Source organism: Parasteatoda tepidariorum, chromosome 4 (genome assembly GCF_982258835.1).
Source record: "Parasteatoda tepidariorum strain Cologne lab strain chromosome 4, Ptep-v5.0, whole genome shotgun sequence".
Lineage (NCBI taxonomy): Eukaryota > Metazoa > Arthropoda > Arachnida > Araneae > Theridiidae > Parasteatoda > Parasteatoda tepidariorum.
This window is the reverse complement of record NC_141758.1, coordinates 10,664,459-10,682,817: the sequence shown is the minus strand read 5'-3', so window position 1 is coordinate 10,682,817 and position 18,359 is coordinate 10,664,459. Positions and strand designations below refer to the sequence as shown.

The 18,359-nt window shown below is 31.1% G+C and overlaps 1 protein-coding gene across 1 annotated transcript; it reads left to right on the top strand.

Annotated features, from left to right (window-relative positions):
• Positions 1-2,884: 2,884 nt before the first annotated feature.
• LOC147810675 (uncharacterized) lies at positions 2,885-9,261 on the top strand. The gene is made up of 2 exons (XM_087160647.1): positions 2,885-3,336; positions 8,625-9,261. The coding sequence occupies exons 1-2, from the start codon at positions 2,945-2,947 to the stop codon at positions 9,064-9,066; spliced, it is 834 nt and encodes a 277-aa protein (XP_087016773.1). The 5' UTR covers positions 2,885-2,944; the 3' UTR covers positions 9,067-9,261.
• Positions 9,262-18,359: the final 9,098 nt, after the last annotated feature.

Here is an 18,359-nt window from a genome sequence, read left to right as displayed (position 1 = left end):
TCAGTATATTTAGACGCTAATTAAGTGAAAAGAAGTAAGTGAAATTATCAAGACTTGGAAAAATTACAGTAAATTCTAAATATCACATATTGAATGATACTATATATTTAAATATATAGTTAATCTTACTTCTAGTGAGTTGAACTTCTAACTCGTATTACGGTAAATCTAATTGTATGAAACCGATACGGATTATACAACAAGAAAAAAAAAATAATGGTTATGTATATATGAGAATTAAGGTGATTTCTACCGATTCACTACCAATTTCTTTGGATTAAAGTTGAGTTTGTGAAGACCAGCAAAACACTGTATTTCCTTTAATGAGTTATTTAGTTCAGATTCAAAAAAATTAGTGTATAAGAGAACCGAAAAAATTATCATATTGTTAATGACGCCAATATTGCACAATTAATTTCAGTTTTAGGTACAAATTGAAAAAAAAAGTACATATTAAAATATAAAAACTATGTACAAAAAGTAAAATTAACAGAAAGAAGGTTTTTATTTGTTTAAAAGAACTCCAAAAAGTCGTTATATTATGGACGCCAAAGAAATTTTAGAGATATGCATAAATTGAAATAAAAAAATATGCCTACTAAAGAATGAAGAAAATGGAAAAATCAACTATTTTTTTCAGGAGAGAATTAGTTTCAAAATCGCCATATTAATATGGACACAGATTACGCTTAATTAATTTTGTTGAAATTAATTATGCGTCATTTGTGTAACTTCATGTCTTATCGTAATTTGTGCGGTTTTAATAAGGAGTTCCTTAGAGCAGCGAAGATAGTGTATTAATATTTTCATGAATTAGAATTATACTAAATTTTGTTCATCACTTCCTATAAATATTTTAAACAACATGAAGGTTTAGATTGAAAAATGTTCTTTAATCCTTCGATCCAAGACTTATAAGAATTAAATTTTTTTTTTTTTAAATTTCGGTCTTAGTTTCTTGCCTCTTATAAGTATGTATTTCAAACAAAACCTAAATGACATCCTTGAAAGCAAAACGTTACGGCTACAAAGCATTAGATTGGAGTCTTAGAGGCTCAGGGGATAAAGTATTTCGCCTTACAATGAAGTGAACCGGAATCGAATCACAGCGATGGCTAGCTGATAAAAATTTCGCACCCGGCTCGCACCGACCACAGTGTTGACGTAAAATATCTTCAGTAGTAAGCGGATCCTGGTCGTCTTACCGTCAGTCTAGCTGTGAGAGGTTTTCATGATTTTCCTCTCTATGTAACGCAATTGCGGGTTAATCCCATCGAAATGTCCTCCACAAGGACAGATTTATCCCCTATACTTGATCCGAGAGCTCCCTTGTCATCAGAATTGGGTTCAAAGTTACAAGGTTATTGAATTGATCATCAGCAATTGTTAACCCAAAAATTGGGTCGGTTGTTCAACGACGGTTATAAAATAAAATAAAACCTTCATAGAATTTTTCAACGGCGCGAATACCAGAATTCGACAAACTTAAGTATATTATTCGAACACTCTTGTATTTTTTACAAACACTATGCAAAGTTTCATAACTTCTGTGAGTTTCAAACTGAAGTTTAAGTCTTGTTAGTTTAAGTTTAATCAATATTTAGTCCGCGCGTTCTATGCTAATAGGGAGCCACAGTTTTATGAAAATGATAAAAGCATGTCTGTTAAAACTTTTTGGAATATTTTAAAAAGTTACAGTAATGCCCAGTCATTTTGGTCCGTGGGTTAAGGGAAAAAACAGCAAAAAAATCTAAGAAATTTTCTTTGGAAAGTGATTTAATTTAAGTTTATTTTCGTACACAAAATTACAATAATATTTACTTGCCAATGAAACTTAAAAAATTCTTATTTAAGTAAAACATTGCTTTATTAAAATTGTTCAAGACTGTTTTGGCCTTAAATTAATGTTTAATATATTTCTATGATGTCGCGGCAGAACTGCCTCACATAAGACCTGAAAATAACCACTCGTCAATTCAATAAAGCAAATTGGCGCATTAAGTTAAGTAAACAACCGGTCATTTTTCTAAGATGTAAAAGTACATCAATGCAAAAAAGGACTCTAAAGAACAGAATTTTGATTGAAATGTCTAAAATCTCTAGTAAAAATATTGATCCTTTAAGAATACATCAATTTGATATGGAAAGATGCAAGTAAAAGGAGTGTACTTTAACGAATCGCATATTTCAATGTTGCAACGTATAAATTAAATGCACTTTGCTTCCCAAAATATTTTTAAATGATGTTTTTTTTTCTTCTTCAAATTCAGTATATTTAACTGAATTTTGTCTCATATTCATATTATTTTTTTATGTATTAAATTTTAAAGCCGCAAGTTTATTTGTCTCACATATATTTTTAAAAGAAACTACTTGACCTAATTTCATATAACAGTGATATAAATATAAAAAAAGTTTGCAAAAAATGACCAACCAATATGTCACAGACTCATTAGGTTATTGTGTCACACATTTTGAATTTCTCACTTTCTATTTTTTTTCAATTACAGTTAATTAGTTTACAAATCTAAGTAACCAATAATTTCGTTATGATTAATCATAATCATATTAATCTTGCTGTTTCATATATAAAACTATTATAATTTTGTGTGTTAGGAGGAAAATAAACTCTTTCTTTTCTCTTTAAATCAATTATTATTTATTTATTTTTTTCTTGTTGAAAAATTAAGACTTTTTTTGGGAAAAAAAGAAAATGTACAAATCACGTGGGTTGTAAGTCAAGCGTACTGTGGGAGGAGTCTCCTAGTCTTTAGAGAAGGGGACGGCATACATGCGTACTTTAACAAATGACGTGCGTATGACGTTCAATCTTATTGGCCAGTTCAAAATGTACAATGCGCATGCGTACTAGTAGGCATAAGAGTTCAACTAGTTTAATAATTTTGAATCTATTATTACTATTAGACTTTTCAGAGTTCTCGCAATGGCTGAATTTTTTTCTCTAGACAACCTAGACAAGCTTATTGCTAAATCTCCAGATAAATATTTTACCGTTGACGAAAAACGCTTTCTTCTTTCATATAGAGATAAAGCTAATAACATTAGAGATACTACTCTTAATGGCATATTGCATCATATGTACTTAAATGTCGTATATTGTGAAGGTGAGACTGTTGATATAGTCCTAAAAGTGATTAAGGAACTTAAATTGGATCTCTGGACTATGTTCAAGAACAAACTTCCATTAGACGACTTCGACATTTCTCACAATTGTCTCACAGTCAATCCCAAAGCATTCATCAGTATAACAGAAGCAGGAGCCTCTAACGGAATATTTCTAAACGAAAACTTTTATGGTTGCTCCGACTTTAAATTGTAAGTTTTTATTTCGTTTACTTTTCTGCTTAATTTTTTTAAAATCTTGTTTATGTTTTACCCTTTGCTAAAATAATTAGTGTCGTTCAATTTAGTTTTATGATTTTAAGATTCATAACGCTGAATACTAAAAAATATTTTTTTTTACTTTTAAGACCAATAGTAGATTGAATTTCAAATCTTTTTAAAGCTATAGTTAATGAAAATTGCGCTGAACTCTTTACATTTAAATAATTTTAAAACTCCTCCACACAAACTACAAGTGCTTGCTTTTGCTCATAATTCATTTTTAGTCTCTTAAACATCACGAATTTCAACTTTGTAGATAAATGTGAGAAATCACGTGATCAAAACACCTCAATAGTTACAAAATAATCCTCTAAGTATTTCTTGAAAATGTGAAGAAAAAAATGTCCTAAACTGAAATTCTCTCTTTCTTTATTTCGGAAAAAAAAAAAAGAATTTTTCGGAAATGAAAAATTCTTTTGACGGAGGTATTACCAAATTATTATCCGATAAGAAAACTTACGTTATCATTTCATTCGATATTATTAACCTAGATTACCGATAGACAATTCTTAAGGTAAGGGGTTTTATTTATTATACTGGATATATAGCCTATGTTCAATTACTATATACACTGAACCGTCTAGAGGAAAAAAGAGATCCTGAATTTCAATATCTATTTTTTGGTACGTAGAAACATCGATATTAGTCTTAAAAAATTTCATTCATGCATATAGACATTTTAATCTATGAATTAAACTACTATTTTTTTAAAGAATTTAAATTCTAATTTTGTTGAAGAATTTTAATTTTAAAAATTATTAAACTAAATTAAGAATTAAAATGCTTCTATGCCTATGAATGCAATTTCTAATAAAATTTTTTACCTGAATGTAACGTTGACCAGAAAAAAGTTTTAATATATTTTACAAAAAACAGCAATTACAACTTTTGTATTTTAAAAGATGCGAAATTTAATTTTAACATGAAGTCATTATTTTAATCAAAAAGAAGTTTATCTTACTACACGTAAGAAATATACATATACGCAACAAAACAAAATTATTACGCAACAAAATATTAGTAGATAGTAACGTTTCTGCAAGGATCTCTACGCGATTTGATTAAATTTTAACAAATTCTGCCTAATATTTTTTTTTTCGTTTCATTATTTCAAGTGTTTTTTTTATAAATTAATTACAACCAATCAATTGAAATTTTAGAAATAAGATAAAATTCATTTATTTGTCCTGAAATGAATGTTTCGCAAGCAGTTCTATTTTCGATATGATTCCTGGAAACGCATTTTTTAACTTATTATAGCTTTATCTACTAATATTAGTCATATTTATCGCAAGAAAATTAATACAATGTTTTGAAAGATCTTTCGAAGTTAATGTTGAGAAAAAAAGTTATGTCTTGAAGTATTTTGTCATATAATCTCATCAGGTTTGAAAAATTTAAGCCACCCTTCTCTTCAGGAGAAAGTGTATTCTAAATATTCAGGCTGGCAACCCTTCATAATAATTACATTTTTTCCCAACAGTTTTTGCTTTTATATAAATCTCTGACAGTAACCAGACCAGTGGTGAAAGCGAGACGGAAAAAAGGAGAGGCTGGTAGTAAAACCATTTCAGTTATAGCTAGTTTTGGGGAGGGGTTTACTTATTCTTTTTTTAAATTTTTCAACAATATCTACTTTATCTTGGAAAAGAAGCAGTTTTATATATATGCCAGAATTATAAAAGAAATCTTGATACTTACAGATATTTCATTTTTTTCGAAAAAAATGCTGGAATAAAATGTTTTACGTACCAGGCTTTTCTCTTTTCCGTCTTTGCTATATAAGGGCTTTCACCCATGAACCAGACAGAGATTTCATCTTGCAATTGTCAGACTTATTTTCCCCTCGTAATTATTAGACAGAGACAATATAATTATATCTATGTTATTAGACTATAAACCTTCGACACATATTAAACAGGCCTTGCAATTTTTATTTCGTCGCACCTTCAGACTGATTCTGGATTTCGGAGTTCTATGGTATAAAGATTTATATCATTAAACTATTTTTTTAAAAAAAAATTAGCAAAAGCATGCAAAATTCTTATGCTGACTTCCCTCTTGCAATTATGGACAAGAGTTGTTTATCAATGGCTTAATATTGAATTCGTACACGAATTTTACCAAGTTAATGCAAAAAACGCATGTATAAACTATATCTATGCCACGCAGATAGCAGTTGGAAGGCAAAAATGCCTTATTTAGCTTCAAACAGTATATTCAAAACAGTATATTCATTTTCTATCAAAGACGGAGCTCAAATTCGCCCTCCAAAATTGTGTGCTTAGGTTTTTATCCTAGGAAAAGTAGCAAATGAATTTCCCTCTATTTTGTTATATTTTAGGGAAAGGGGGAAATCTTAGTAATTACAAATGGTTTGTTAAATAGGTCGTGTAAGTACCTGTGTAAGTATGCATACTTGAGCCAAAAATAGATTTAAGAGCAGGACGTGGCTTTAAAAGTGTGAGAAAGCATTTCGATTCGAATAATTAATTAGGATAACATAAAAAGATTAATAGAAGCTTTTTATGTTATATATATATATATATATATATTATTCATTAAAAACTATTTAAAATTACTATTGAAAATAATGGTTTAAGAAGGCTTATATTAAATACTTTTTATACAGAGAATTTTTCGGTATTTATTTCAATTTTGTTTAATGTTATTGGCAATTAACATATGTTTCAAAAATTCAGATTAATAAATTCTCGCAAAAATATGTATGTGTTGCCACCAGAACTGTTAAATGAATTTCAGATTCTGTAGTTCACAGTCAATAATTATCGTAGTTTCTTCTGTTCTATTTAAGCATTTTATTTAGCTAACATTTATACCACATAAATTCGAATTTACTGTTTCCATTCTCAGGTATTAAAAAACTTCCTAAAAACTTTTTCTCTAGAAAAGCTGAGATTAAAATTTACATGAAGTAAACGCAGTAAACCCGCGTTTTCTGCAGTTTATCATTTATTACAATTGGGTATAATATGAAAAAAACACAACTACTTCGATTTAGTAGGAACAACATATGACGCAATGCTAAACGAATGGAATTTAGTTGTTGTTTATTTAGTTATTGTTATTAGTAGTTGTTGTTATTTGTTTTAGTTGTTGTTGTTTATTTAGTTGTATTTAGTTTCAATAACTTTTCTTTATAATGCAATAAAATCTGGCGAGCAGCTATTTAAACGATCGAACACTTCGTTTGTTTATTTGTGGCTTGAAGTTAGGCTCGCAGAAAATGCCGTTCGTGGGTTAAATTTAGTGGGAACAACACAACCTGTGACGTAGGCTATATTATGCCCAATTCTAGAAAAATTCCAGCTAGCTTAAACTATTGCCTAATTTGCCCCTTTTTTATGTTTCATGTATGACTTTGTGATATGTTTCCATTTCTGACATTTTATATTAAAAAGAAAAAAAAAATGCAAAAGCAATAATAACTATTTCGCATCCGACTACCGTTAATGAATTCATACAATCATGTATGATTGAATAGCTATTCAGTCCCGAATACATTTTGCTCGAATGATCGAATTTTCATGAACTGAGTGTCTAACTGAATGGTTTAAAGGCTAAACATTAAATAAACTAACTAATACTGCTAACTATTAGTTAAGTTTCAGAATCAGACACAAAAATATTTTTTTCTCCAGATATTACTCCCCAAAAGTCATAAATGCCAGACATTTATGACTTCCTGGACCGGTACCCCCTGATGACGTCAGCTTCCGTTGTCATTATATTTCCCATTTTCTTCACAATTTTCACTGTTTTATTCCTTAAAATTTTACTTTTGGTAAATATATTGTTTAGATTGTGGCTACATCTCATATTTTGAGAGTCAGAAATTTAAATTCGTCGAAAAAAACGGTATATTTATTCTGATAAAGTAGGTTTACATTTACACCCTTGTGCAAATTAATTGAAACAAACTCAATAAATTCAGAAAACTAAGAGAAAATGCTATTTTATTTAAATGTATAGAAACTCAAAAATTTTTAGTACATAATATGATCTCCACGACACTTTATTAACATTTGGACACGATTCGGCATGGATTCCACTAATTTTTTACAGTCATTTATAATATTTGTGTCCTTGTACCACACATGAATTAACGCCGTGATTAGCTTTTCCATAGTTGTACAGTCCATATTTAATAGGCGATTCTTGCATGTGGCCCAGAGATTCTCAATTGGGTTGATATCCAGAGAGTTCCCTGGCCATTCCAATGTCTCAATTTGATTCTCAGACATGAATTTCTTGACAATTTTGGACGTATGGCAAGGAGCTATAAATCCTGTTGAAAAATCCCTGTTTCATCAGGGTATCGTTTCTTCAATTCTGGAACAACTTTTTTATCCACAATAGTAATGTACTGCTCCGAACGCATCATACCGTCAATAGGCTGCAAAGGTCCAACCCCATTGTAACCGAAACTACCCCAAAACATCTTCTTTAAAAAACACGAAAAAAAAAGTTTGTTTCAATTAATTTGCACAAGGGTGTAGGTCTTACATAGGTGTCTGATTCTCTAATTAAGATAATTCGTACATATTAGCATATTGGAGGTCTACTCTTTAAATTATTATGATTAGTATTGAGTTCGAGGAAAAAGGATCACTATAACGAAAGTTATTAATGTTGTTATCCTGAGAGTAAAGAAAAGTAATCCCCCTGAATTACTTTTGGGTAAAATGAGGGTTATTAAATAAGTGAAATACTAACAATATTTTTCTTAGTTGTACTACAAGATCAGATCAGGCTTCTGAATAAAAATACTTTTATTTCGGATTTGGATTTTTTACTTAGAAACACAGTGAGTAGCTTTCATCTGAAATATTTTGTCCTAATAGTTCAGTCGTTGAAATATCACATTTTGAGATTTTTATTCTACATCTAGAAATTGTTTAAGATTTTAAGAAATTTTTGTTATTTTATTCTAGTATTTCTAAAAATTGATTTGGAGGCAGTCCTGTCGAAACTATTGGGGCCATATTTTAGGAATTCCTTTCCACTTTGACTATTCTTACTTTAATTAAGAATTCAGATCCCCATGCTATACAACCAGCTATAATTTCGTGTTGGCAATCACTTTTAAAATGTTTTGGAACAAAGTAACGTTTCTCACACGCGTTTCAAAAATTGAATTAGAGTAATTATTAATTAGAGTAGAGTATTTATTTAAAAAAAAATTTCTTCTTTTTTAGGTATTTGGATGATGAAGGCTACCTTAAGTGGGCCGAAAATTGGAATGGTATTTCTAGAAATCCTCTCAACTTCCGTGCGATTCAGGTTCTGGATCTTCATAGTCAGTTCGATAAATCTGGAGTGGTCGAAATGGCCGTGCGAGTACTCTGGAGCTCTATTCCAGATGCCCTTCTGACCAAGACCGATATTTTCAAACTTTTTGAGGGGATCAATCCTAAAAACTATCCGAAGATAAATGACATATGGCAATGGTACTGCAATCTAGTGAATTATGAGGAAACATCTGATAAGCGTCCGAGATCTTTGAAACACCTTTCAAGATGCATCATCAGAAACAGATTAAGAGACAACTTTAAGTTGCCCGAAGGAGTGGAGGAACTGAGCGTTCCCAAACATGTCCAGAAGTATTTACTTCTGAATGATTTCTACACGATATATTGAATACTTCAACTTGGAATCATTTATTCAAAGTATTTCCTGAAAGATATTTAGGACTAATCTCGAAAGGATTTGAATATCTTAATTATGAATTCTCCATGTGTTATTGTTTCCTATGAACACACTTTTTGCGCTATTAGTTTCACTGTAAAACGAGACATACTTTTTCTTATTTTTAATAAACAGTAAGCGATTTGTTTTTGTTCGTGAATTTCAAATAAATTTTTTATTATTAATTTTTTTTTCAGTTTGTTTGAAATATCTATCGACATTTATAAGTTTCTGAAGGAACAAAACAGACAGAAAGCCAATGTGTGCACCTTGATGGAAGCACATCAAGTATTAAATCAGATGCATCCAAACATAAATATTGGCAAATCTAAAAACACTTTTAACTCTAAGCAAAAAAAATTTCTTTTAGCAACAAATGTTTAGGAAAATTTTTTATGTCAGAACTGTTGCCACAGTTTAAAAGATCGTGAATTATTTATATTAATAATATTCGCGATCGCAACGAACTATAGGGGGCGTTGTTGTATGAGACGAATACCTGCGATTTCTATATGAACAGTCGGTCAGTTACTTTAGAGACGTCTTTAATGTAGCGTGTAGCATTGCAACGTTCCTTCTTTATTGTGGCTTATTAAATTTAAAAAAGAAAACTGTTTGATATTCTTTCTTATACAACCGAAAACAAGATGGTATCTCTTTTTTTTAAAGAAGGAACATCCAAAACACATCTGAAAAATATTTGTAAATAAACAGAAAAAAATATGTATCTTCTTATTAGAGTTAAAACCTACTGCCCGAGAAATAGTTTTGCCAAATTTAATGATATAAGATGAAAGGCCTATTTAAACTTTCCATAGTTTTAAGAATCATATTACTTCAAAAATTAAAATGAACAAAAAGAGTACATAAGCCTCATAATTTTATAAAATTCAATTTTGTAAAAAAAAGTTTTTTGACAGCAATTTTTATAAAAAAATTTTAAGTTTCAATAAAAATCATTATTTAGAAACTGAAAAACGTAAAATAAAGAATGCTTAAGAAAAAAAAAAATTTTTTTTGACGCCATTTTTTAGTGCTACGAAAATTCGTCTTTGGGATTTGCCAAAAACAAAACAAGATGCAATTTTATTTTTCATGAGCGAAATATTTCACCAAAAAAAACGAAAATGTACCAATTCTCACGACATGAAACTTTATTATGGTAAACGTACGTTTTGAAAATGTAATCTCATTTGGAATCTTATTATAGTTCATATGGCGACGAAAGAAAATAGAGATTTTTTTAAATCTATGTTAAATTCTTTATCGGCCCATTTTCCACCGAAATTTCAATTAACTACTTTGATTTTAAATAAAATGTTTTGAAATTTGGAAGTGTTTTGATTTTAAATAAAGTATTTTATTTTATGATTTGTCGCAAAAATTTTAGGTGTAGATTGGCGGCACTTAAAAACCGCCAAATCTGCAGTTGCGGTGGCGTTAATACGCAAGTACCGAAATTTTATTCCATACTTTTCTGAATCATATTACTTCAAACATTAGAATATGTAAAACGTATACATAAACACCATTTATACTATTTAATTTTTCAAAACAATTATTTTAACTACAATTTTTATCAAAAAATTATAAAGTAAAAAACATAAAATAAAGAATTCTTAGGATAGAAAAAAAAAACAATTTTAAAAATTCCTCATATTGAAATAAAAAACTTCCATATTGTTTTTTTTTTCTTACAGTTCTTAATCAGACGTAAAAAACCATTCTGTAGAGAACTCTCATCAAATAAGAAGAAAAAAATTATTTACAAGAAAATTTTTTATTATAAAAATCATAACACTTACCTGATTTATAAATCTGGAGAATTCCAAAATGAAATGTTCTTCGTTTCAAAATTTTATTTTCAAATAATATATACATAGATTATCTCTTCATTACTTTTAGAGAACATACACAGAATAATTTTATAATTGTAAGATATCGATATGAATTTTAATATGTAGCTTACAAACAGAATAGCTGAATTCTAGTTGAAATTATTCTTTCAAAACTAAAAAATACTTACCAAGGAAACGATAAAAATGTATTAATAATCAGCACAAATGATGCTATTTTAAGTAATACGGATGATACTATAAAGAAGAAGAATATTCAATACTATAAAGAAGAAGAATATTCTATAACTGTTACAGTTCTACGCGTTCACATTTATTCATTGGAATGAAGAAAGCAATGTTGATTTCACTTTAATTTGTAATGAATTGAAGACAGAAGAAATGTATTTTACCATAATACACACATCTGAACCGTATGCAATACCGAAGTCGGAAGTTATCAGTTGCAAGTTTGTTAATCATAGAAGTTAAAAATTGAGGAAATTTTCCTCAAATGTTTGGCGTGTTCTGTTTCTGAAAGATTTACCAATATTCTGGAGAATTTTTTCAAGTTCTTCAGCTTTTTCCTTTGGGAAATTTTGCTTCGTATTTGCTGCTAAGAAAATGGCGTCTGATTCTGCCAATGATTTTGATGGAACTAAATAAATTAATGTCTGATATTTTCAGGCTCCCACTAGATGGCGTACTCGACCGTTGCGATCGCGAATATTGTAGTAAACATAACTTACTTGGTTTCGTAAAATACATTCTAACATCATTTCTATTTTTTTTCTGCCTTAAAAAAAAGGGGGACAATTCTTTTCAAGGGACGTTGGGTATAAATAAGATAGAAAAATAAAAAGAAAATTTATAAAAGAAATTAAGAAAAATAAATTTTTTATCACAAAAATAACATTTTAATATGTATAGAATGGCACAAAAAAAATTCAAAACATACGCAAAAAATTATACTTTAAAATATATTTCCTGTTTTTTTCAAAAATTGATCATTAAATTTTCTTGATCACCTCAAAGATTTACGTATAAGAGTCTATTTTTGAACCTATTTTAAAAATGCGTATGCATGTTTCCAATTTTTTTTGTGCCATTCTACATTATAAAATGTTATTTTTGTGATAGAAAATTTATTTTTCTTAATTTCTTCTATAATATTTATTTTTTATTTCTCTATCTTATTTATGCCAAACGTCTCTTGAAAAGAATGGTCCCCTTTTTTAAAGCAGAAAAAAAAACGTTGTTAGACTGCATTTAACGAAATCAAGTTAGCAATGTTTACTACAATATATTATTAATATTTTATGATCTTTTAAACTGTGGCAACAGTTTTGCCATGAAAACTATTCCTAAACATTTGATGCTAAAATAAAAATTGCTTGCGTAGAGTTAAAAGCGTTTCCATTATTTTGATCAATCCTTGTATATTTAGTCTTGCCCCGTGTCATTCTTACAAATAATAGTTAACCGAAAGAGAAAAAAAAAAAACACTTTTTTTGTCCAGATATTGATATTAATTAAAATGCAGAATTTAAACTTTGGTTAACCAGATTACACTAGTACTGCAGTCGTATATTAAGCCGCCACCTACCCAATCACCTATGCCTAGCGCCAATAGTCTCAGTTGCCTAAGGGTAATTAGAGAGACATGGGTGAAAGCCCTTATATAGCAAGACGGAAAATAGAAAAACCTGGTACGTAAAACATTTCATTCCAGCATTTTTTTCGAAAAAAATGAAATATCTGTAACTATCAAGATTTCTTTTATAATTCTGGCATATATATAAAACTGCTTCTTTTCCAAGATAAAGTAGATATTGTTGAAAAATTTAAAAAAAGAATAAGTAAACTCCTCCCCAAAACTAGCTATAACTGAAATGGTTTTACTACCAGCCTTTCCTCTTTTCCGTCTCGCTTTCACCCCTGTAGAGATGAAGGAGTCTGATGCCCGCTTACACAGGGAGGAACTTCGCAACAGCTTATATTAAGTTAAACTTTGGTATTCTGTGTGGAGGCTTTGGCTACCATCCCTTCAGTGTAGGAATATTGAATCGAGAGCATCAGAACTATATTTTCTCACTGCATTGCATACCTGCCAACTTTTACGCATTTGGCGTAAAATTTTATTTCTATAATTAAAGTGGAAGTAAAATGTATGCTTGCTATACATTCTTTGCATTTATAAAATTAATTTATAATCTTTTTGATCCACCACTATTTTTAAAGAAATTAAACAGATATATTAATATGTAATTCTGTAGCAGTAATCCGACCAGACCGGACACGAACCGAGAGTAGGTCGTGTGCGAATCATGTTTTCTCAACGAAGCGGACGAGGAGGCAAGACTTTGTCTAGCTTATCTCGACCGAAAAACCAGCGTAAAATTATCTATCCAGATTTGAAATTACCAAATCTACAACCAAGCGAAATTTTCGAAAATCAATATGGAGGCTTCATATTTATGAACAAAAGAGGAAATAGCATCAGAGAACTCAAAGACTTCCAGGTTTCCGAGGGTGCAACTAGGCCTTACTACTCAGCTAACCCAATTCCTGCTCCCGTTACAACCGTGCCTGAATTGCCGAGTCCCTCAGTGGAAACTCCATCTTTGGAAATGGAAGAATGTGAACAAGTACCCGAGAATATTAACATCTCTCCATCCACAGAGATAGAACAGATACAAGAACCGATGGAAGAGGCCTCCGTGTCGAACTTGGACTTATTAATATCTCAGAGCTCCACCAAATTGGAAACAACTGTCACTTCGGTTAATACCGAAAAAAAAGAGAAAGCGAAAGAAAACCAGGACTTGTATCAATCCGGCGATGCAAGTCGACTTAGAATCCGACGGTGAAAGCAACGGCCCTGAACCAGTCTTAGCTCCCGCCACCCCTGCGGACCCAGCACCGACGGAGAGAGAGGATGAAACCGAAGCCTCGGCGACGGTGGATCCTCCCACTCCAATTACATCTTTTAGTGATTCTACATCGAGTAAAAAGCTCGAGACCCTTATCAGAGGACTAGATTTAGATACAGATTCTCAGGAAGTAGAAAAATATCTAAAAAATTTTGGACTTTCACCTGAAAAGATAGTACAACTCAAAAGAAGGAGTGGTCAGGAGCTTAGGCCCCTCCCACTTTCTGTGATCATCCAACCAGATACCAGTGACTCCAGAAAATTTTTTAACATCAGCTCAGTTTTAGAGAAGTCAGAGTCGAACGCTTCCGAGGAGGAAGATACCAGATCCAATGCTATCGATGCCAACAATTTGGACATACGCAACGTAACTGCCCTGCAACCAATCCAGCCTGCATGAAATGCGCCGGAGCACATTTCTCGTACCAGTGTACGAAGCCCAGGACTACCCCAGCTACCTGCGTCAACTGTAACGGTGAACACCCAGCCCTTTTTACGGGCTGCAGGGGTAGAAGTGACCAATGAGAAAAAAATAGGATTGTTTTGAAAAAAATATAGGATTTTCTAGAAAAAAAATATAGGATTTTCTGGAATAAAAAATAGGGCAAAAAAGATCTAAATTAAATTGAAAAGTATGGATCATATATGAATAACTTTAAAACTTAATTATTTAACACTAAAAAAATTCGATAAAAAAATTATATAAACAATTTTCCGCAGCTGAATGGTGACAATAAAATCATACATACCTTATTATTGCTTTAAAAATTAAAAATCACATAAAAAAATTGACTGTATCAAACTAATGACTTTTTCAATAATTAACATTATATTTACTCCTCTTTATTACATTAAATTATTTCAAAAATTATGCAGCATTGTTTTTATATTCATTTATCATTCTGCAAAGTCTTTAACTTTTTGTTGCCAGCATCAATAAGTGCTTGTCCAGCCTCAATATCAGCCATAGATTTCCGTTTGAGTCCTTGTTTTAGCCTCTGGTTTCCTTCTTCAATCATAGCCTGAGCTGAATAAACATTTTCTTTAAAACCTTTCAATTTCTCCTCAGTTGATTTTTTTACAGAAGTACTGGGCCTAGGCTATAAACTTTTTTCCTTGAGGTTTTTGAGCTTTTCCTTTTCTTTTTCTGCCTTATATTTGCTGTGGGCTTCTTTGTAGAACTGGATCATCTCTTTTGTTATTTCCACACAAGCATTTTTTCTTACTGAATCTTTTATAAGTCTTAAGCCTACTAGCGTGTTTAAATTCATTCTTGACCTTTCATTTGTCATAATTCGTTTGCTAATTGAAAAGCCACGTTCCACAGAGGCTTGCCCATGAGAAACAGAGAGGACTGACTTCACAAGTTTAGTTAAAAAGGGATATTTTAAATTACCATTACCATCTTTAAGAACAAACACATTGTTCCAATACTTGTCAATGGGAATGTTTTCAGTTTTCTCGGGAACATCTTCATTTGCATTCAAATGCAACTCGTCAGTCAGTTTATCAACACAGTTCTGTGGTATGATGTGGGGTAGCATGTTACACAATCTTCTGATTGTAGGCAAAATATTCACTACAGGTTCTTTCTTCACAATAGGGTGCAAAATTTGTAAGGATTGTAACAGTTTATTTTTCAAAGGCAATTTCTGGAGGAGGTATTCAATTATTATAACATAAAATTTCTTAGCATTAAATAGAAATAACTCCTTTTCTTCACTTTTTACCAAGTTAAGTACCCTACGAACATTATTGCCCACATCGATCTTTTTTAGGGGCAAGGCATCTTTGTTCAAATCTACCTCAAGTAATTTGTCGCCACCTTTGTCTTTCAAAACTTCTTCTTTAATAAAGCGTTGCATGATTTTTATTATCAAATCACATAACTCATTGTATAAAGTGTGAATCAATGAGTTTTTTTTTCTTGTAATAGCTTTAAAATATTATCAAAAATTGATCCAACACTGATAAGGAAATGCAAATAAGCTGATAATAAAGGATCTTCTAAAACTTTTTTAATGCTTGGAAATCTATAAAGCTTTACCAAACTACTTTTCTGTTTAGGTAGATCTTCTATAAAATACTCCTTTAAAGGAGGCAAAAGATGCAGGACTCTTTCGCAGACAGTAACAACAGAAAGCCATCTGTTGCTCACATATCTCAACACTTTAGAATATTCACAACCAAAATGATCAATTTCTTTTTGGAGATCCACTTTCCTGGAAGGAAATTTGGAAAACCATGAATAAATGTTTTCCAAAAAATCAATAATATTCCCAAATTCTTCAATAGCTAAACCTTTTCCAAAGGCATTATGAGTAACATGTAAATTACATGTACCCACATTTATTAATCCATACTTCCTAACTTTCCGTAACTTCTTTGTCGAATAGTTGAAAAACACATTTATTAACATTCGGCCCATCAGACCCAAGCATCACTATATGCTTTAAATCTATTTCGCAAGAATTTAGAATTGATTTTATTGCATTAAAAATGTTGAGAGCAGTTGCATGCCCCAACAGTTCTGAACCCAAGTATCTCTCGGATATACCACCATCACAAGAGCACCAATATCGAATGTGCACATCAAGTTGTTTCAAGTTTTGCTCATTAAGGGTCTCATCAAACATTAATGAGTAATAAGGTTTTTCTCTCTTAAATTCGTTGGTGATTTGCTTCAAAAAGTAAGGACCAAGTCCATGTGATATAGAATAAGACACTTTGGTGGAACATAAGGTCATCCCAGTGCACAAATTTGAGTCTGGGAAGACAGATGAAAATACTTCTTTTATAGCATCCTGCGATAAAAAGGAATAATTGTTCAGGGCAACATGGATTGTCCATATAATTTCAGATCGCAATATTTTGTCTTCAGAAGTAAGAGTCCATACTTTTTTTGATTCAGTAGAGCTGGATCCTGGCTCCAAACAAACACTATTGCCAGCAGCTATTACGAGACGCTTTTGAGAAATATCCTTTTTCTCATTAAAAGTCTTTTTATGTTTTTTAGTGCCTGAATGCTGTAAAAGCTGAATTTTGCCACTATTGCTGATGTTTACAGTAGCCAGACAAACAGTACAGTAGGCAGAATATTCATCTTTACCTTTTTGGCACCAGTCTTTAACTTTACCATTATTTTTATCCTCTAAATCAAGCCAATCATCACGAAATCGTGTCAAATGATTTGGCATCTTTTAATTGTACTTATAAATTAAATGGATTAAATGCAATAAATATAAAAATAAATTAATCAAAGATAATAAAATAAAAACTTAAATAATCTAATTGAAAGTTAACATTTTGAAGCAAAATATTAACATAATAATTTAGTTTGCCATCTACTCAGAAAAAAAAGTCATACAAAGTAGTATAAGCTTAGAAAGCACTAAAACTAATTTTCTGTGTAGTCAATGACAACACTCACTACTTCCAAAGGGTAACTTAAAATGGGTGATGAAGGTCCAATCAGGTAACAAGATATATTCACTCCTCTGGAATGAACCAATGGAGGTTGACAGAAAAACGACCCCAAAAAGAGGAGGAGACAAAATTAGTTAGGACAATTCCTGTTACTTCCAGAGAAGAAAATAAAACTGGTGAATAGAAAAAAAACTGACCTTGAGGTGTCTTCATCTTTGAATAGAATGAGTGACCCATGGATATTGAGGAGAGATACAGCAGATAAGGAAAGAAAGAGTTTGACAGACAACTGCAATTTCCACAAAACCCCCCTCTGACTTTTTTAGTGACATTGATAAATAATACTCTATGATACATTCCATTCATGCTACTACTGGTTCTCTGTTATTTCACCCTTTATTGACAAAAGGGGTGTTGTTCCACAATTCTACCCAGGCCCTAACAATAGGAGTCCACACACTAACTTAGTCATTGTACCTTGAAACTTTTGTTAAACAACTACAAGAGATAGGGAGGGGGGGGAGAACACTATTTATGTGTTCACTTACCCATTGTCATTAAGCAGTATTGAGGACAAGTGAATTTCAAAATGATCATGACTATCTGAGGAAAGAAAAATCTAGAAAATTGTCTTCTATAGTAAAAAAAAAAATATTAGAGGGAAAAAAATATAGGCCAATTTTGAAAAATATAGGAAATAAAGGGAAAATAGGAGGCTTTCTTAGCTTTTTATAAAAATATAGGAAAAATAGGAAATATAGGAGGACTTCTACCCCTGGGGCTGCGTTGCAAGACCTAGGAAAGCGCCGAAAGCTCGTCCCGTGAAAGCTACCGACAATGCCACCAGATTTTTGCAGCTCTTCAAGGAGATGAAAGAACTTTTAAAGGACGAGGAGCTTATTAAGCTACTTCGCTCCTTACTTCCAGAGTCTCAAAACTGATAGCGGACTCTCAATCTCCCAGGATTTACTCTATCCTGACGTTACAGCTCACCGCTGTGAATCACTTTTTACTTTATTTCTTATAGGAACATATGACTTACAGTTATACG

Coding starts and splice junctions, on each gene's coding strand:
- LOC147810675 (XM_087160647.1), top strand. CDS start 2,945: ATGGCTGAATTTTTTTCTCTAGACAACCTAGACAAGCTTATTGCTAAA. Junction 3,337..8,624: donor GGTTGCTCCGACTTTAAATT/GTAAGTTTTTAT, acceptor CTTCTTTTTTAG/GTATTTGGATGATGAAGGCT.